Here is a 21,863-nt window from a genome sequence, read left to right on the forward strand (position 1 = left end):
TAGAATTTTATTCAACCCTTACATGAGATTAGTTTATTATTTTTTTCTATGCAAATTAAACCAATTCAAATGTGAAATAGGCAAATGTATCTATATTAGGAGCTGAAAATAATTAACTATACTAAATATAAACTACATAAGCTAGCATGACTTTTCCTGTATAGGCGAGGTCTAAGTCATACGATACAGAAATCTTACCAGCTGACTTGCAGTGCCTTTGATATAAAAATTTATACAGACAAATACTTGTGTGGATATCCACATTGCCTATTCTGCAACTGTTTTTCTCAGTTATTGATAACAGATTAATGAGAAAATATCAATACAGACTGCATTTCCCTCCTGTTTTTATTCAACTTGTATATAGTATTGTTTTGTGGCATTCAGTGAATATTAAAAAATTAAAAGGAAAAGCCATATTTAGAACTGGAAAAACTTTTCCAAGGAGAAACAGGTACAATTTCTTGATTATTCAGATTACAGATCTCTAAATGAAACAACTCACCCCACAATCAAAGCAGAACTTAGCAAGTTCTCTTTGTAACACATTACAGGTCTATCAGTAATTGCAACTGCACATTCTGTACTGAAATTAGAATAAGCCATTATCTACATTCTGTGATTTGTTTAAAACAGAAGACACCAGTATGCTATAGAAAAGCATTCACTCATCGATTAAAAAATGAGACAGATGGAGATGGGTAAAACATACAAAGCCTAATTTTACAGCACAGATGAGCAATTTCAGTTCATTGAAAAGGAAATACCTCTTCAATGACAAAATTAAGGATTTAAGAGCAAAGTCCAGTCGCACGGTTATTATGCAAAAAATGTCATGAGATGATAAACAGTAACTGCTTTTGGTAATATTTGTCCCTGTTGAGGGACCGGGACAATGGGAATGCAGAACTGAAGCCTGATCTTGAAGATTAATGTGGTGCTCATGGCAATTTCACTGCCTTGCATAAAGATCCAATTGAGAACCAGAGAGAAGGGGAAAATTCAGAGTGCAACAAAAGCCTCCTAGCAGTACTGGGGAGAAAAAGAGGGAAAATAAAAACAGTGCAGGGTATTAAAAGCCTACTCATCATGAAGGCAAGAGGCGCTGAGCTGCACAGACAGCTACATGTACAAGACTTCTGCAGAGAAGCCTTACATGGCATAGCTTCAAGAAAAATGGATGGATCTAGCCAGGGCACTGCAAAAGTTAAATCCAGGCTGACACAATCATACACTCAAAGCCCACCACTACTGATTAACACACCACTGTGTTAGTTGATCTACGTACTTGGCACTATCTTAAATCAAGATCCAGGTTTCTGAAGGGGTTAAATAAACCCTCTTTAAATAAAAGGCAAGACCTTAAAAAATTAAATTCAGTTAAGCTCCCCTTAAAAGTCTGATACTCAGTCTCAAAATCGAGATGAGTTGCTGGACTGCTGCAGAATGCTGTTAGCTCCTTAAGCATGGTTCATACTTTTAAGCAAGGCCATATAAATGCCAGCAATAACAACAAACTTGAGCAAAAGCATGCATTGGAAGACACATGACTAGGAAATCACAGAGGGCAAAATCCTAATTTGAGAACTGCAATGCAGTATTTGTTGGCAGGGCTATTACTGTATTTCTTAGTGGCACTGGCCTCAGAAAACAACGTCAGAACCTGGAACTGAGGATTTTCATTGTCTGTAAAATTACAGGGTAAATACCTAGCCTTCGGCAACCCAAGGTATTTTCAGACCTATAAAGCATTAGTGAACTTCCAGCCATTTAGAAGAACAGATCCCATTCTTCCTTTTGCCCTAGGGCATTATTTAACAGAAATGGGCCCACCTCATACACCATTGGACCTTACAACTGGCTTTGTTAAACACCTGCATGAGACATTGCATTTAAAGGGATGTACTGTCATACAGCAGGGCAGCCCAAGATGGCCCAACATTTCCAAGAAAGTCTGTACACTTCTGACCACTTCCTAAACTTCCCATGCTATGTGAGATGAGCATTCATAGGAACTGTCCCCATAATGTAAATACCAGCATGGCCTGAGTGATTTGGGGCAGAGACAGCCTTTTGTTAAAGGGCAATAGGGTTTTGTCTGCATATCTTGAAAGCCCAGCAAAATGACATCCAAAACCACTACAGAGTGAAAATAAGGGGTGGGAGGTGGCACAGATTTCTCCTGCTGATGTCCCTGTAACTGTATCTAGTCCACAGATGTAACTGTGCATGTCATACTGTAAATGGCATAATGTTTTCTTGTGTCCAACTGATTTTTTTTGTCCCTCCCCCTTTTAAATTCAAATAGCTGACAAAGTCAATGATGACTTCTACACCAAACGCCGACATCTTGCAGAACTTGCTGCCAAGGGGAGCCTGCCACTCCATCCAGTGCGCCTAGATGAAGACAGAGCTTACACCATCGACAGTGGCCTAACCAAACAGAACGGGCAGAAATCCAAAATGGCAAAGATCCACACACACCCATTAGGTTACAATTCCCACTACAAGACCTGGGATCCCAATGACCAGTCTCTTAGACGGCAAGCATACACAAACAAGGGGAAGCATGGTATGGCAAACCCAACGTTAAGCGACCCGCTGACAACTCGGAGCCAGCATTATCTGGGCCCACAGCCATACTTCATAACTAACAGCAAGACAGAAGTAACTGTTTGAGTTTGTCGTCCTTTCTTTTTTCTTTTTTTTTTTTAAATGAAATTCTTTAAAAACCACACGCAAATACACACACACACCACAAACACTCAACTGAAAGGCAAAAAAATAAATTAAAAAATATAAAATAAAAAAAAAAGGAAACGGAAGGAAGGAACTTCCACCTGGACACTCTTGGTATCCAGCCAACTGTAGGCCGAAGAGTGGGTTAATACCATTCAGCAATACACACTGAAGGTTGAATTATAAACTCCATTTGTATTTCACAATGGAACACAAACCCTTGTGACTAAATTTTTTTACTTGAAACTAAAATCCATGATGAGAAGTAGCACAATCTAGAGAAACTTTATGTCTGCTTAAACAGTTACACTATGTTCCTGCCTTGAGACAGAGGAAGAAAGAGAGAACAATATACTGTAATATATTATTTCAGAGAGGAATTTTGTATAAAACCTATTAATAATCATTAGACCTGTGAAAAGCCAAGAGCAAACACCTTGGTACAACCCGTAACAGCTATTATTGTACTTTCACACCCATCCTATAGAAAGCGCAAAAAATATATATACAATAAGGGAAAAGACTCTTTTACAAGGAATTTATGAAGACTGTTATGATTAAGAGCATATGGGACCTTTCTGGCTAATAGAGAATTCTGCAGGATGATAACAAACAGAAGATTTTATTTCAGTTTACTTCACTTGATTTAAAATTTCTGGGAACCTCCAATATAAGAAGAGACATATCATATGACACAGAAAGCTGCTGGGGGAATAAGGGCATCAGAAAATTCCCTCTCAGTCCTCCTGTTTTCAGGCAGATGGTAACAATTCTCACTTTGCAGACTGTCAGGACTTTTTCTTCACCTAAATGTTTTGCCTATCTTCAACTGCTTCAGACTGAAATTAAGCGTGGGTGGTGCCTTTACTGTATTACTATTGTTCAATGACAGTCTTGTTTCTCAAAGTGACCCTCCATTCCTTTAAGCTATTTCCTCCTGTTTCACTAAGGATGACAAGGGTTCTGCCCTGCTCAGCCTCCTCTGTTTGTCCCAAAGGGAAAATGGACTACATCTCCATGCAACAGTTGCACAGTCAAGACTCTTTAGTTGGCCCCTCCATTTTTCCAATTTAAAATTTTTCCTCTAGTCTCTCATTTTGTATTTGCTTTTAGCCATGGTAGTTCTTTGTAATTCAACTAAATGTTATATGGTATATTGTCTCTCTCGTTTGGCTTTCTATAGTGGCGTTCCCTCTTGGTGGACTATTTGGTGGAAGAGGTTAATGAACTAGCCTCAAACGTCAAAGAGATCTGGGTTTAAACTAAACAAACAATTGGACTCCTGGTCTTGACTGTGGTTCTGATGAGCAGGTTGCCTTGTTCATATGAGTAAAAGCACTCTTGAATAGGGCACTGGTAGTAGACTCGCAGTCCTGGGCCTGTAAAGGCTTCGGCACGTCCACAAAGAGATAAACAGTTGAGATGGGATGGCGGTGCTGCAACAGCCTGATTGCAGGCAATGCACTCAGTCTTTCACTTAAATTCTTGCCCTTCCCCCAGAACAAGTCATTCGACTAAATCCTAACTAGCTATCTTACTACAGTTGCGTTCTCACCAGCTGTCAATTCTTCTGGAGATTAGAATTGGAGGAGTATGCAAGGAGGAGTGAGAACTGGTATGTTGTAAGAAGAATTGGAAGTGGCATATCTTACTGTACTCAACTGACTGGCAGTGCTTCTTCTTAGTCAAGGATGCAAGGGCTGAGAATTTGAAATGTGGTTAAATGGAGAGACCATTTTTTAAGCTATATTGAGATTAATTTGCATCCTGAGAGCACCGGCATCTCTCCATAAGCGTGCTGCTAAATTGTATGATCATATGTTTTAAGACTATCAGAAGTGGACAAAGCCCACGGGACAAACACTTTGCACACAACCCAGATTCTCCACTATCGTACTTTTATTCCTTTAATCTTTATTGCCTTCACAACTGGCTGACTTAATTTGACCCTTTATGGAATGTTGCTGTTGATCCATATGCTTTAGATACACATTAAAGCTGCACTCTAATTCACACAGGTTTCGTGTAACTTGAGCATATTTTATGTGGAAATATTTTAGTAACTGTATGTTCTGTAAGTAAACCCGTGTTAATACTTGTTAACTACAGAGTTTATGATACCAATAATACTTCCTACAATAAAATGTTTGTTTGTTTTTTAAGAATGTTTATTTGTAAACATATGTATTCACTATATTAATATGAATTTCTTACCTGGCAATAAAACTGATTCTATGTGAATCCAACTTGCTGGCTCATTCCTGAACTTGTATCATTGGGCCAATTTTTGAGTATTGACAGCTTCTGGAGCCTCTCACTGGAGCCAGTGGGATCCATCTAAGCACAAATGATGATTTGAGTCTGCCATTGGTAGTTATTTGAACAAAAGGTTCTTTGGAAAGTTGTGGCATGTTGTGTACATTACATATGTGCAACGCCTGTTACACGTAACGTAACATAATACACACAAGGTATGCAAGCCCTGAAAATCTCCATGTACCCTGTAAGTGTCCAAGCACCACACACAGCTTTTGCCTCTTGATTAGTTAACTACTATTTTGAGGAAGAGAAAAAGGTAAGCATGCACAGGGCCAGATCCTGGTCCTCATGAATGCATGAGAGTCTTGCAATAAGCTTCAGCCACAACCCAGGATTGGAACTACCCAGTAAGAACAGATGAAACACTGGTGTATATCGCTTCAAAGTTTTTATATGTTCATTACAGAAAAACCTGTACACAACATCTGTGTACCAAATCTGCTGGAACAGAAAGTCCTTTACAGGCTTTTAGTACTTGTAATGGCTCATAACCCTGATAGAGAACAGAATGTCAGAAAAGGAGAGTGTTTGGGTAGCTTCTTCTCTTTGCTTTGCTGCAATGATGTTGGATGAATTTCAGAAGAAGAAATGAAGAATCAGGACACCTAACTTCAGAATGAACTTTAGTGCATGACCTGGAGCAAATTCTTTAGGCAATTTATGATTCCTAGGAAGTCATGACACGTTATCAGAGGGAAAAAATCAATTCAGAAGTGACTAGTGTTAGCCATTTTAAACAGTAGAGAAGTCTCATTTTCATTATATGCCTTTATGGGTGCCATGAAATAGTCCATAAAAGTCCCATTTTGGTTACAGGACCATTTCCCTGTCTCAGGCACAACTACAGAAACAACCTCATTCTGCCAGGGTGCTCAGGAGAGACATATGGATTGCAGCCACAACACCAGAAAAATTCTAGGAAACTCTGCGACCCGTAGGGAAGCCTGGAGAGCCCAGTGGAATACAAGTCTAACCTACAGCAGACACAACTCACTCCTACAGCTCCACTACCAACCTACCTAACTCACATGTTGTTTCACCAGCAAATCCCTGATTGGAATCATGGATGGCAAAAAGGACCACTGCTTCACTAGTAGAAGTGCCTCTGCATAGGCTTTTGTTCTTCCAGATATGTGGGAAAAAAACCTCTCCAAAAAAAACCCCTGCATCTGATTTTGTGTCTCTGCATGTTTTGTTCTCTTATGCTAGCCTGATCCTTTTGTCACCATGAACAAGAACTCTGCTGGGTTTCCTCCGTAAGTACTTCCTCCATAACGCTTTTTGATATTAACACAGATGCACTGCACTACAAACAAAAACACGTCTTACCAAGAAATGAAGATGTTCCATATATGGAGCTATGGAGTTTAAAAGCTTAAAGATCATCTGGTTTAGACCTCTTTACCCTGGAAACATCTGTTCTCATGACTACACCTTTTGAGCATGATCCTCAGCTTACACAAACTGAAGACATGGTTACTTACATAAATAGAGAATCAAGTCTCATGACATTCCACACTACCTACAAAGTGTCTCCAGGACTCAGACTTCAGATTTTAATAGATCTGGGAAAAGATTCATGCTTTGCTCTGTTCTTATAGAATGGTTATTGAATTTTGGGTACTAAATAAAATAACTAGTCCACAAATCCTTTTTGCACACAATCCTGTGCACTTTATTTAATCCTGGTCTCTATAGTTGAATACACAAAGGACTTTCAGTGACAAATATGGTCTTTACTGTAATTATATCTGCTTCCTATTTGGCACAGAGAATTTTATTTTGCTAAAAACAGTCATGACAGGAAGTATTATTGTATTAGATTATATCATCTCATATATCACTCAGTGCTGAAAATGTGAAAATAGGATGAGTATGAGATTACTAAAAAATAAGCATTTTTTTAATGAGTGGGAAAGTCAAATTATTGTGTCTATTGATTATATATGACTTCAGATAACTTTTGTCATTTATTTCAACATTAATATAATACTTATATAGTAGTACAGATGACATGCTAACTTGGGCATGAAAGCTGAGTTTAGCCAAAAAGGACTGAATGAAAGTCCTCTTCAAGTTAAATTGCAGTTTGCTCTATGTATTGTTTCTAAAATACCATTACATGGTCAGTAAGAAATAGCTTCAAGAGTACATTAAAATCCCAATTAAAAAAAATAATTAAAAACCTGTATTAGTTCAATAACAAAATCCTAAAGGTTTAAAACTATTATTAATGCTGTTGACTGTATTAAATATCAGAAACTATCAGAAAATTCGGGGTAACTAATCCTCTAGAAATGAGACTGGTTTAGGAGAACAAAATGTGAGGTCTTCTAATTGTAGATAAAATTATCGATTTGCCCGTACTTTGGCAGAAGATGTAGTGTATAATGGCATTATTCCAAGTCACCTGGAGTCATGACACTGTCTTGGTTTACAAGATATGCATTACATTTACATTACATTCCTATCAGATTCTGACCACTCTGTTCAGCTGCCACCCACCTGAAGAGATGTACAAGATGATCCTTTGTGCCATATTCTGCAGTTCCCACTAGGCTGCCTATGGAAGAGCGCAGAAGTCTATCCTGACAGCTTAGGATTCAAACTCAAGCTTATCTTTAATGTTTGCCCAAGACGTGAACAGTGTTTTCTCAACAACAGGCTTAATGTCAAAGGGTGACATTAGAAGAGATGAAGAAAGAGACCGTACAATGTGAATTTGTCTTTGGCAGCTTGGGTTATTACTCACAGAGTGCACCTCTTGTAGCACTCATGCTCTGCTCTAGCAAACTGCACAATCAGCCCAGCTGGCTCTCCTGGTATACATTGCGTAGGACCATGTTTAGGAGGGCAATGGCAGATGAGTGTGACTAATGAGGGAAGATAAAATTCAATGTTTTATGCTAAACTACTAAATCAATTCATTTGAAAAATGTGACATAATAGCACATTAATCTCAGCCTACAGATGGGAAAAAAAGAGCCAGCAAATGCTATTACAGCTAAAACCCCAGGGGAAAACTTTCAATGTAAACACCAACATACAGCTTTAATTTGAAAAGTGGCTGGAAAAAACAATTCTTGGAATTCATGCTCCATGCTTTAGAGATTTCCAGACTCAAATTTGCTCAGCAAGTAAGATGTGTTCTCATGTCTGCCAACTGAATCTGGAACATGAGTGGTAACCCAGGCTTTTCCTCACTATCCAGCTGCATTAATGAAAGTCAGGACCAAATTAGCACACTGGTTATATCCTGTATCTATCTGCACAAAAGCTGCTGTCAGACAAATGCAGCTGATTGGACCTAGTAAACACTTCTGCAGAAAATGCACCATGAAGAATCTGACACCCCGCGTTCAGCTGCGCTGGCCCTGCCAGGTTAGCAAAACATCAGACAGGCATATTTGTCACCAGTGACAACAAATTACTTTGTGACAGTGGAAGAAAATCAATCCTGACCCTAGTTTGAGGGATTCTACCTATGTCAGAATCTGCCAAACAAACAATGCCCGAACAGGCCAGGGCTTGTTGGATAGGCCCTCCTCACCCCAGGATGGTTCTTTATGCCGGCTCCTGCCCGTGGGTCACACCAGCCCCACGCAGTGCCACAGGCTGGGGCAGAGCGGCTGGGAAGCTGCCCGGTAGGAAAGGGCCTGGGGGTGCTGGTCCGCAGCCGGCTGAACATGAGCCAGCAGTGTACCCAGGTGGCCAAGAAGGCCAACAGCATCCTGGCTCATATCCGAATCAGTGTGGCCAGCAGGACCAGGGCAGTGGCCGTCCCTCTGTACTTGGCATTGGTGAGGCCGCACCTCAAATCCTGTGTTCAGTTTTGGGCCCTTCATGTCAGGAGGGATGCAGAGGGGCTGGAGCGTGTCCAGAGCTGGGCAGGGGGCTGGGGAAGGGGCTGGGGCACAAGTCCTGTGAGGAGAGGCTGAGGTAACTGAGAGGGTTCAGTCTGGATGAGACTCAGGGGGAACTTCTCGCTCTCTACAGCTACTTGAAAGGAGGGTGTAGGCAGATGGGGGTTGGTCTCTTCTCCCCAATAAAAAGCAACAGGACAAGAGGAAATGGCCTCAAGCTGTGCCAGGGGAGAATTGGGTTGGATATTACGAAAAATGTCTTCCCTGAAAGGGTGGTGAAGCATTGGAACAGGCTGCCCAAGGAGGTGGTAGAATCACCATCCCTGGATGCATTTAAAAAACTCGTAGATGTGGTGCTTAGGGACATGGTTTAGCAATGGACTTGGCAGCCCTGGGTTAATGGTTGGACTTGATGATCTCAAAGGTCTTTTCCAACCCGAATGATTCTATGAGGCTATAATTCTAGTGAGATAAGAGCTTTGCTTCAAAAGCAAAGTGTTCTCTTCAGTTTCATTTATCACCTTCAGAGCCTGTGGTCCCTTTCTGGGAAGCAGAAGTTATGAATTCATGCTTATCTGAGGCTGAGATAGGTCTAGAACCCAAACATATCACCACTGCTCTGGTTTCACATAAAAGAATGAGATGCTACTTGTACCTAAGTGCACAAAGCAACGCTATAGTAAGTCTGGTACTTTATGGATGCATGAAGAGGCTCTTCGCACCTTCCTCTTCAGGTAACTTGAGGGCAATTTTGCATCCCAAAACAAAATCATTTTGCAAAATGCCTTGGGGTTTTGTTTTTGGGTTTTTTTCCTGCTGGTGTGGGGGGTTTTGGTGGGTTTTTTTTTTGTTGTTTTTTTGGTTTGTTTGTTTGTTTTGTAAAGGTAGAATTCTTCTTTTGTCTGTCCAGGGCTTTAACAATACACTCACACTGTTACACACACAGTTGCACCTTGGCTGTTTAAGTCAACACTACCTTCCTTCACTTAGCAACTTCACCTGTTTTGAAATTTTAAGAGGCATCATTGCTTACTGATAGAGGTTGATGTTGCACTGATAACTGCCTTCTGAACCTGCACACCAAGAGTTTCACAATAAATAAGGCTGGGAGTACAATAGGCTATCAACAGTGATGATTTCAAATCAAGAGAGAATGTCAGGCAGTGCTGCTGTTCGGTCTGAGGTTCAGCTACAGACCAGAACTGAAAAATGGAAATAATCACAAGCCTTTTCAGTGGTCATTGGCAGGGTTATTTTGTAAAGGAAACAAGTCCTACCAAGCAGCAGGTGTGTCAGTGGAGCCACTAATACTCCCTGAGCAGAAGCACATTCTTCTTTTTACCGCATGCAGCTGTTGGCCTTCTTTTCACTCTCTGGTATTCGGCCTTACACTAACATTTTGATCACAGTAGTTATTATTTGAGAGACTTTTGCCAATGTTAGTGCATATAATTCCCTGAAGTAATTGGTCCCCAAGAGAAAGAGCACTTTGCCTGCTACTTACTATTTCTTTAAGTGACAGAAACATTGCAAAAATATCATAATTGCACTCTTTTTCCCTGCCATAGGTAAAAAGAAACTAGGTTTTGCTTTGTCTGTACAGGAGTAAGGAGAGAACTCGATGATGCCTACTTTTCTGTCTCTTTTCAAGGCCATGTTATACTTTAGTAGGGATTTTTCATACCCGCTCTGCACTGAGCACAGAGACATCCTGTTGACTCCCTCATAGACTAAGAATGAAAAAAAGCCATGCAATTGAAAGACAAAGATAGACTGGACTACTGTGGCATCAATACTGGCTTTGCCATATGCCATGGTTCAGTGGCTGCTTTCCACCACACATTTGAAGAGGTCAGGAGAACTGCATGGTATTTTCAGGACTGATGTTCTCCAGTGAACTTCTGCAGTCTTCCAGAGCATCCCCTTGCACCCAGCACTTCACTTGGGCTCTCAGCTGCCATACCAATGCAGTAGTCTCAAAAAAACCCCTCTCTCTCTCTCTGTACACATGTGTATGCACACACACATTTCACAAGATTTTCCACATCAGTCGCTTGAGCTTTGGAGCCTCAGTCCCTAAAACTTTTGTGTTTGCAACACCATGAAAGGGTAACAGTGATTTGGAAAATCCACCTAACTGCCTCACTACTTTTTAAGGGCCTTATATCACTTTTGAAGATGAGATCTATATCCCTAATTTACTTTAGTGCTTTTGAAAATGAAATACTAAAGAATGTGACATTCTAAGGAAGAGACAGTCTAAACTTTAGGGATGAAAAGTGTCCTTTAAGTCTGTAATGTATTTTACCATTACTGTTTGGGGGATGATAATACCAAGAATGATAGAGAGCAACTTGACAGGATCCATTAAGGCAGAGACAGCTTGTATATGCTATTACACACAAGACTCTGTCTATGCAGAGCAAACTGTTCTGGCTTTTACTAACAGTGATTTATGAGTTTGGGGTTTTTTCTGTTCTAAGAGATGCATCTAAAATCACAAGGCTAAGAGTGCTCATAACAAAGGCTCCCAGTTGACTACAGCAAAAGACACAACACAGTACAGCATGACTCCGACAGCAAAGGCCCTGATCCTGTACTGCTGAGTTAGTGGCAGGCTTGTCAGTGTGCAGAAGACCACTGACAACACACTTTCACTCTTTGGTATGCAAATTTTTGTAGGCTCCACTGCAAGTGATTTTTTTCAATCTGACACCAACTAAATGGTATGGGAAAGGAAATGCAGCAGATACACCATGGGATTGCACAGATCTCCTGGACTTGGCCACTGCTGAGACTGGAGTTAATCAAAGCAATGGCTGCAACATTGCCTTGTAGCAAAATACAATTATCCTGCCAGGATCTCATCTACCTGGTATCTTCTAACTTCGTCACAGCTTGTAATGAGTAGGGAAGACTCCACTCTCAGGCTGTTGCTTGGGTTCAATGTGTGTGTTCAAAATCCTTGTGAAAGACAGCTACTACAGCCATTAGGGTACTGAAGTCTGCATAAAGTCGAAGTGCAAGTATAAAACATGGCTTTCTACAAACAGCATCAAAATGTATTGAATTTTGAGGCCCTGTTCCAATTCCCTTGGAATTTGCTGTCTAGCTTCTTAGAAACGCCTGCCTTAGACACTCTGTAGCTTCTTTGACTTTTAGTTGGTATTTGGCTGCTTACCTATTAAGATATTTTTCATGTTTCTACCCAAATGAGTATCACACTAAATACTGGTATCCCTTATGCTGTTACTTCACTGTGTACAATTTATTTTACTATTAATTGATGATTTTATTAGGTGAGATATCATTCTCCAAAGATGCCTCTTTTATCACCCCCAAATTTAGTGATAATCACAGTTCAGTTATCTTTGGGGTTGCGCTTTCTTGACAGGTTAGTAACAGATACAACTACTTTTTTAAAAGCTCCTATATACACTACAAAAGCTATTCTGCCATTTTAAATGTTTCTTCTCATAACAAGAAGAAAATACACATACATTTGGAGCCATAACCACTGTATGATAATACCTTTACAGAAGTACTACAGAGGCTGACGTATAGCCAATGCATATAATCAACTTTGGGGAAAGAGAAAGTTGACTTTCCAATAATTACTTTCCAGTATGTTCTATTACGTTTATTCACTCTTCAACAGTGACCTTTTAGGATGGGTCACAGTTTCAGAAAAAGATGAGATACAAAACTGCATAGCCACTCTTCGTAAAATATTACGCTAATCACTAGCCTTGAAAACCCTTTTCTATCATCATATCTGAAAATGGGGGAGGAACATATATTGCACCTGATATACATACATATATGAGAAAAGAAGGAGGAAAAAAAGAGACAAACCCAGGCAAGACGTGTGCAGGTACAATACCCCCCGTGAATGCTGTCAGCATTACAGAATGCTAGCTAAAGAGCCTATTACCAACATTAACAGAAGCAAACTTGCATTAATATGTTTAAGCAGACAGAGGGCATTACTTTATAAAGATGTAATGTTATTTATTTCTTTCTCCTGTGCATTGGCTTTGGGGTTTGATTGGTTGTTTCTGTTTGCTTGGTAGATTTTGTTTGTTAATATCAGAATGGCCATATTCCCATCAACAAACAGAAAACTGAGGAAAAGACAGATTATCAAAAATGTCCACTAGATCAAGAGAAAGGTTAAAAAACTCAAGGGGTGACTAAAGCTGCAGTAAGAAAAAATATATAGAATTGATAGTGCTGCCTGTTAATAGCTACAGAAGTTTTACACCATCTGCTAATTTCCCCTTTGTCAGCTACACAAGGGAACCACATGAGAGACACCATAACAAACAGAGGTATTTTTTCTCTCTTAGAGATCATAAGTCTCCAGAACCTGTGGCATATATGTTCAGTTACACTCAAGCTGTTAATATATACAAGTGAGAAGAGAACCAGTATTTTTATCAATGTGGAATAGCAGCTGAGACAGACAACACAACCTCCGCAGAGGGACACATCCATATGTTACACAATAATGAGTGCCAGAAAAATAATAGAGCGTTGGGGCTTCTCCTGGAGAACTCTATTCAAAGGCATTTTAACTAGAGGTCAAAACCCCACTGTCCACAAAGACTCTGCAAAAACTGACATAGAATGAGATCTCAGGAAAAAAAAAACATTTGGAACGTACATGCTCTACGTTAATCCCCAGACCTGTTTGTATTATCCAGTTAGGACATACACTGCCTCCTGCCAGAGCCCTGCTATGCATATAGTATATTTCTTGATCTTTTCTGTTGCCTAGTAAAGGTTTTTGAATTTGCTGCCAATTCAACCCCTGAAGCACAGATGGGAATAAAAAGCATCTTATCTCCTACCATACTATTCCATATCATGTTTTCTACTATTTTCAAGCTGTATGACATACCTGCTTTCCTTGGGAGACTATTTCACATACACACAGAATCTAAAACCCCATGAGCATACTCCTGTATGTAAGGCTTGAAGCTGTGATAGAGAAAGGAGCCTCTCCTCTCATCTGTTTTCATCCCATTCTTTCAGCAACAGGAAGAAGAATTGCCATAAAGCTGTTTATACACTTCTCCTCCAAAACTATAGACTGACTGAGGTGGTAGCAGGGAAGACACTTTTGGCACTCCATTGGTGAGCACAGAAAATATCTCCTGAGCATCCTGGTCAGAAGTGCAGATTTCTGTCCTGAATTCAGCCAGCGACATCTTAAAAGTCAGCTGCTCATTTCTAGTGGTAAGGTCTCCAATCAAAAAGGTGGCAAGTAGCACACACTTTGGGCAACACTTCTGATTCTGGCTTGTGTCACATTTTCATAAGAAATTTGGGAAACGTGGGATAAATTAGCCTAAATCACAAAGAGGAATCAAGCAACATTCTTCAAAACTTTAATTTAAAATATCAAAATAGGTTTGTATTCCATTGTCTAAGTCAGTAAGGAAAAGTATTACATTTACAGGTAACTTCTGTCAGCTTAAAAAAGGAAAGCAAAACAAGACTGAAAAAGTGTTGAACATACAGCACAGTGGTATGAAATAAACAGGATGGCTACACTGCATGGTATCATATACACAGTTATGTACTATTGGTAGGAACAATAGCATAGACACACAAATTTCAGAATAACAGCTCAAGCAGAAGATCTGCAAAACACAGGGCTATGTATGACAAAGTATGAATAAACAGAGGTGTAGATAAAACAAACTGTGGGGGAAACAATGAAAAACCTACAGTTGTTTATGTTGCATAACAGACAATTAAAGAAAAATTATGTATAAATTCTATAACTTTTTTTTAAAAAGTCACTGAACAGAGAATAAAACAGTTCAAGTCTAGTGGAGACAGAATACTGAAAGAGTTAGGTCTTTTCTCCCTGGAGAAGGGAGGGCTCATGGGGGACCTCACTGTAGTATGCTACTACTTAAAAAATGGCTATAAAGAAGATGGAGGCTCTCTCCTCACAAAGAGCCACATGAAGAAGGCAAGGGGGCAGCTGGGCACAAGTTGCACTGGGATATGTTTCATTTCAATATAAGTAACAAATTATTTTCCAGTGAGAACAATCAATCACTGGAACAACCTCCCTAGGGATGTGGTAGCATCCCTACCGCATACATTTTCAAGATGTGAATGGGCAGGGTGCTACGTAATCCCATCTAGGCTCCCTTTCCCATAAAAGGTTGGACCAAATGACCTTTCAATGTCCCCTCCAACCTGGGTTATTCTCTGAGTCTTCAGGTTCTGTGCTTATACCACTGGCAATGCAAGTAATGAGTGACATACCTAAACACTGGTCTGTTGATATTTAACAAACACAGAGGATTTATTTTTTATTTATTTTAAGAAGACACAATATAGACAGTACTGATAATAAATCATGATGTAGATGGCAGTATGAAGCTGTTTGCACTGTGTATATTTTAGAAATACAGACCCTTCTCCAAAGATCTTATACTTGAAGTAGAATTACCTAGCAGACAGAACCTAATGCTGAATGAGACTCAAGGCTTCCTTCGATTTACACCTCAGCAAAGTCAGTAATTGCACCCAGGATTCTAATTCTATTCAGCCAGACCTCTCCTTCCTAGGCCATCACTGTGCTCTAAAAGGCTGAGATCCTTCTGCCACTACTTAGAAGATCTAGTTTTGATCATTTATCTCAATGGATTTTAGTGTTATTGTAACAGAAGATGGCAGAGATTCCAACAACATTTCTTTAGTTTCACTGTTTGGATCACAGCATTTGTGAGAATAGTGCAAATGTGAAGCCAAGGGGAATAAAAGCACTGGAGAGGAAAGGGGCCTCAGACGTAAAGAGAGGGATCTAATTTTCCTATTGTCTCTTGCTCATCTCACAGAGTAAGTAAATGATGCCAGGAAAGGGAAAAAAAATCACTAACTCATTTCACAAGTATTAGGGGAAAAGAGAAGGAAAGACTCTGAGTGGGATCAGAAGAGGACTGCATCATCACATAACAGGGGAAGATCCTGCATGTAACTCTCCAGCACCTCTGTAACCCTCCCCAAACCTTTTCCCTCACAACTTGTCCAGATGGAACTGCTGTAAAATGGATGTCAACCCAATATCAAGGAAATGCAAATGTTACATTGAGTAAGATTTTCCAGGGGTTCAGTACCAATGACATTTTCAATCCTGACTTAGAGGACAGACTACAGAGTACACTTGCAGAAAGGAACGATTTTGGACTGCAAGTGCTTGTAAGATGTGACTGGAATTCAAATGGTCTTGATTATCCAAGATATTTCAGACCACTGCACATCAGCAACAGCATTTGCAAAGCACTACTAACGTAAAGATGTGAAAAACAGACAAGGTAGGAAATGATGGACTAGGAAACTTTCCTCAAAAAGTTTCAGTTCTAATGTCGCATAATCCTTCTACTCATATGAGTAAGGTTTTAATGGAAATAGCATCCAGAAATTTATATATAAACTCCAGAAAAGAGAAACAGCAATGGTCAGATTAATAGAAATTACAAAGATAAGGAAGACAGCAAAACCCAAGATAAAATTAAACTGGGTTTTAGAGAGTATTTCTTCCTTTTATTCTACAGAAAAGACAGCTATGGAGAGACATGATTACATCTATGAAAAGAGTTGCTGAAAAGAGGAAAATAATATATGCCACTGGAGACAGGGAAAAAATTCTAGTTGGTGGAAGCACGATTTAGTCAAGTATTTGAAGAAAAACCTTTTGAATGGCATGGAATGACAAGCAATGATATACAGAGACTGTAGAGTTTCCATTGCTAAATAGTTTTAAAGAAACATTGAACTGATTCTGTCAAGAATGATTTAGTTATTGTTGAACCTTTCTTGAAGAAGAAAGATGGACTAGATGATCTTTGAAAGTCCATTACAACTCTTCTATTATTTTTTCTTTAAGGCCCACAGCAAAGATGGGGCAGGAAAGTTTAGATTTTTCTCACATTTCTTTTACTCATTAGTAGCAGAGGAAAGCTGTAATTAGTAACATAAAGGTATCTGAGGTTTCTCTAAAATTCAGTGCTGTTACACTGCAATTGCAAATCCCTAGACAGAGCAGCTAAAAGCACATATATTCGGACACATTACAGACTGCCTGGAAACAATCCTGAGGCAAAAACTATTTTAACTTATGTATTATTACCAATATCAACTTCATTCATACATCTGACAGTAGCTCCTTCATTTCACACCCCTACTTGGAGCCAGCCATGGTCTTTAAAAGGCCAGAATCCCGATCAGCAATATAACATCCCAAACTGATGATATGATCTCAGAGGCAAGGAAAGAAAGAACCGACCTCTACTAGTCAGCTTACAGCTATGACCTGAATAAATCATGCCTCTGAATTCCAAGAAAGCATTTGAAATAGTAGAAAAGTGCAGAAGGGAAGGGGAAAGGTTTTGAACCATGAAGATCGGGCTTCCAAAAAGCATAGGTTTCAGTTCCTGGTCTGAAATGGACTTCCTACATAATTTAGGACAAATCAGCTCCTTTTTTGTGGTATCAGTTCATTTAAAAGGGGTGGGGGTGGGTGGGAGGGTAATCACCTTTCTGTCAGTTCCCTGGGACAAATAGCCTAGCCCATACTATTTAAGAGAGAAAAGATTGCTCCCAGTAGAGTTCGTATAGAAAACTATAGTTAGTCCTGGGAAGCAGGCATAGGGTTAAAGCTCCAAAAAGATAAATTCACTGAGAATTTAGGCAATGATGTCACTGTGACCAAAAGTTGGCCTTAAGATTAAATGGGCTTTCAGTATTCCCTGCAGTCATCTTCTGTCCCTTGGCACCAAGATGAAATCATAATGCTTTGTAATTACAGATAAAAGGGATTTGACATGAGAGCTCTCCAAAGAAGCCAAACATCCTGGAAAGTAAAAAAAAAAAAGACCCAACAACTTGCTTGCATGCTCATTCTCCAGACTCGAGAATAACCATCGAGACAATTTTCTTATTATTAGCAGCTGTTCAGAAATCAGTACTAGATTCATTAGTTAAATCAGTGGGCTTTCCCAGACAAAAAGAAAATTATAGAAAGAGCAGGATTTGAGAATAAATTAGCCACACTGTAACAATGTCACAAATACAAAACCCTACAGCTCTGGCATGTAGAAATTACACAAAAACAAATCCCACAAACAAAAGATACATTCCAACCATAACTGAGTAACTTAAAGTGTAACCTCCCATTCTTTTGACAGCACAGAGAGTGGACTTGTCTACCCAAGCAAAGACTCTTCTGAGAAAGATTAGAAGGATGCAAGAGAAAAAACATAAGAAAACCTTATACACTGCTACATCTGTAATTTAAAACCAGCCCTAAATCATATTTAAGGAAATGTTGCTATCACTCTACAAAGGACAGCATGAAAAAAGGTGTCCTAGAGTCTTTCTCTTCCTATTTGCCTAAGCTAAGATCATAATACACGTGTGAAAGTTCTTAATGATTACCACTGTAACCACTGTTATGACAGTCCATGTCAGTAATATGTTTAAAACATCTAGTTTGGGGTTTTTTAGTTGCCCACGTGCACTCTGCACTCTGAGGGTAACCCTATGAGGGTTAATTCTGCAATATTTTTTTTTTTTGGCTGGTTTTGAGTTCTGGGCTGCTGCCTACATCAGACCCTTGGCTGCGGCAGAAACATTTGCAAAAACTAGTGAGACTGACACAAGAGACTTCTCTCCTCTTCTGGGAAACTCCAGTAACCCAAGCTATTGCTATTAACCCACTACAGAGAAAAGCACTATAAAATAAATCCAAGTTGAATTTATATCAACAGTACAGATGTGCATGTAAAAAGCATAGCCCAAAGTCATACTTATAAAGCATGCCTGTATACATTTTATTGATGAAGCTGAAAAACTGTTTAAAAATCTAATTGCAAATACCTCACATTTGCAATGGAAAAAACCCAAGCATGTTAATTCTTTTCACAGTGAGTTCATCATTAGGAAATGAGGACCACATTAGGAAACTCAAATTAGCAGTAACTGTGATTATTTTAATTTTATCCTTTAAAGCCTTTTCTAAAACATTAAAACAAAAAATACTGTTTCCTAGCATGAACTATTTCCTCCCAGGTATTTTATCTTTTAAATGTGAAATACTTTGGCTTAAATAATACAAACTACAGATGTGACTCCAAATGTGCACATTAAAAAAAGTAACCATTACCTAGTCTAGATCTTCACCTAAGTTTTGGCCACTAGCTTTCTATAAGCTATCAGTGCTTTCTCTGATGTTGCTTTGCCTTGCTGTTGCTGTTTGTATGAGAAACATGGTCTTCAGTTTTGTAAACCAGTGTCACGGTCTCTACTAGTACTGTTGTGAGGTATGCTGAAAGAAGACCACTAAACAGGACTTTTATTCTCATTTGTACTGCTGAAAATTCATCTGCCTTGACAGACTATGGGAGAAACTCCTATATGCCAAAGAAATGCTATATTTTTTTTTATTATGTATATTGTTACCATTCATAGACAACTGTACACTCTAGGCCTGGTTGAATGCCATTATAATTAAAATACAAAAAGCACTCTGCAACTTAAGAGACAGCTTGTTGATCTCATTACACTACAGAATTGGTCACTTAATATTTATAAATGTAAATGTAAAGCAATTATTCAGCTATTTCACAGGGAAAGTGGTGATATTTGTTGAATAATGCTGGCAATTGTAATGTGAAAAGTTTATATGCATGAGCTTGATTCTTGAAGAGAAACAGAGATTGCTAAAAGACATATAAATTGGATTAATATTTTAAAAATCATTGTAAATTCTAAACAAAACTATGTAAAATGCTTCATGCTGATACCAGCAGGATTCCTTCAGAGGTATTTATTTCAAGGAGAGGCAGCACCATTCCCAAATGTAATCCTATAGATACTTTCCTACTCACCTCCATAAGGATTAGTTCAACCTGATGACTCTTACTCAGCAAGGTATTTAAGCACATATCTTATATATGACAGTTATCTGATACTTAAGGGCAGAGGGTCTGGACTTAAAGCTAAACATATCCTTAAGCATCTTATGGCACTGGGCTCTAGTTGAGAAAATACCTTTTTGAAACATGCGGAGTTATTTAAATCAAAAGGGTAGCATCTGAATTTGCTGGAATCCTTAACCCAATACAATGAACTGCTGTCTGCATGCTGAGCTCAGTTTCTGGTAGAGTTCTTTTGCCCAATATTGACTTCTGTCGCAAGTTGCTTGTGTTGCAGCAATTGTTCTAACCTCAACAAAAAGAAGAATTACCTAAAAGGTTTTATTCTGTGTTCTACCATACTATTTGATGTCAGATTTATTTATTTCATTTTATTCCTCATTTACGTAAAGTCTTAAAGTAATATGCAGTGGGAAATCCTAATTGCATGTTAAGTTCTTTCCATTTCTACATATATCATTTCCCTTTTCCAGTGGATGCTGTCTTCTAAGCAAATGAAACTACAAAGTTGTAAGACAATTGCAGGCTTAATAATATTACTAATATTCTTTTTCTCTCTTTTAGTAAAGTGCCATTCAATAAACATTCTGAAAAGAAAAGAAGTAAGGAAAAGGAAGAGTGAGCATCTGACTGCAAAAAAGGAGTGTAGAGTGAAGAACCAGTTTTCAAGCTATATTAATAGCTGATCCTAAGTTTTCTGAACAAAAGTGGTCAGTGGTAACAAGTGGTGGGTTCTGAAAGACCTGATCATCTTATGGTGATATGGGATCACTTAGTAGATCTTAATAAATTTTTATAATTTGTTGACATATTGTTCCTGTTTCTGTATAATTTTCAGTTTGTATGAATTTTTGGTTTTGGTGGTTGCTTCTTAATCTAAAAAAAAATATTTTCAGATTGGAAGTACACATCTTTATTTCTTTACTGCGAAAAAGTATTACTACAACATTAATCAGAAGTAGGAACTGCAGCATATATAAATATATTTAAAACTATCAGTCTCTTCATTCTCTGTAAGACTGATGCATGGTAAGGGGTATAATTGTTTAAAAAAAAAAAAGTGTAAGGAAGAGATTTTCGTTTTAGCATGAGATTTTTCTTAAACTTTCTCTATGGGTACTGAGCTGAAAGAAATGTTGCATTCTGATCCTGGAGGGAGTTTCCTCAACTGAAATTCATGAAATCATGTTCACTCAGGTCATAAAAGATGAAAAAAAACAACCCAGGTTTTTTTACATTTTGTTGTCCCCTGCAACTAATAATAAAGGTAAACAGCCTGTTGTAACAGTCCCCTAAGAACAACTTACAGCCATCTAACTAGCCTGTGAGGTTTTATACATGAAATTCCTCTTGATTTCAGTACTTCTGTGTTTTTAAATGATGAAAGGTTACCTTTAATAAAATGTTTTCACTTCCACACATTATCCATAGATTAGCTCTTTGTGATTTTTCTCTCACCATACTTTATCTTTCCATAAGTGACTTTATGCAGCTTGCATGCACTCCAGCTTTGCAAGAGCTAGCTGAACATACATCATTGGATAAAACATCATCTCCAGTTTTAATGGAAGATTGCAATGAAGACAGATATTTCATAAATGTCTGGAAAGATGGATAACAAGTCAGACAGAATTAAAAAAAAACAGACAGTATCAATCTACATAATATCATTCGCTGTCAAGAAATGGGCTATCTTAAATGTGTGTAAACAGCAATATTATTCATGGTTACACCACAGTGTAATTGCCTGCTGGATTTGAATGAGGTTCCCTTGAATATAAATGAAGAGATAAAGTGAAGATAAAAGAAGCAGCTGAAGCTAGAAACCAGAAAAATTAAAACAAAAATTATCAAGTCAGATACATCACCTTTTATTGTGTGAATAGGAACGATTATTAAACCAATAGATTTATAACACTAGCCAGAGTGAAGTACAATGCAGAACGAAAACTGTTTCCCAGCTATATTCTGCCAACATGCC

At 38.7% G+C, this 21,863-nt stretch overlaps 1 protein-coding gene and 1 long non-coding RNA gene across 2 annotated transcripts in view; one reads left to right on the plus strand and one right to left on the minus strand.

The window, feature by feature from the left end:
* Nucleotides 1-4,980, plus strand: part of SHISA9 (shisa family member 9) — a 191,440-nt gene extending 186,460 nt beyond the window's left edge. Inside the window, exon 4 of the mRNA XM_037386977.1 lies at nt 2,309-4,980. Within this exon, the coding sequence (XP_037242874.1) occupies nt 2,309-2,679 (371 nt within the window). The 3' untranslated portion in view covers nt 2,680-4,980. The remainder of the gene's footprint in view (nt 1-2,308) is intronic.
* Nucleotides 1-21,863, minus strand: part of LOC119147689 — a 244,074-nt gene that overhangs the window by 186,011 nt on the left and 36,200 nt on the right. The gene's annotated exons all lie outside the window — the stretch shown is intronic.

The sequence above is a fragment of the Falco rusticolus genome, chromosome 4 (assembly GCF_015220075.1).
Source record: "Falco rusticolus isolate bFalRus1 chromosome 4, bFalRus1.pri, whole genome shotgun sequence".
NCBI classification, from domain to species: Eukaryota; Metazoa; Chordata; class Aves; order Falconiformes; family Falconidae; genus Falco; species Falco rusticolus.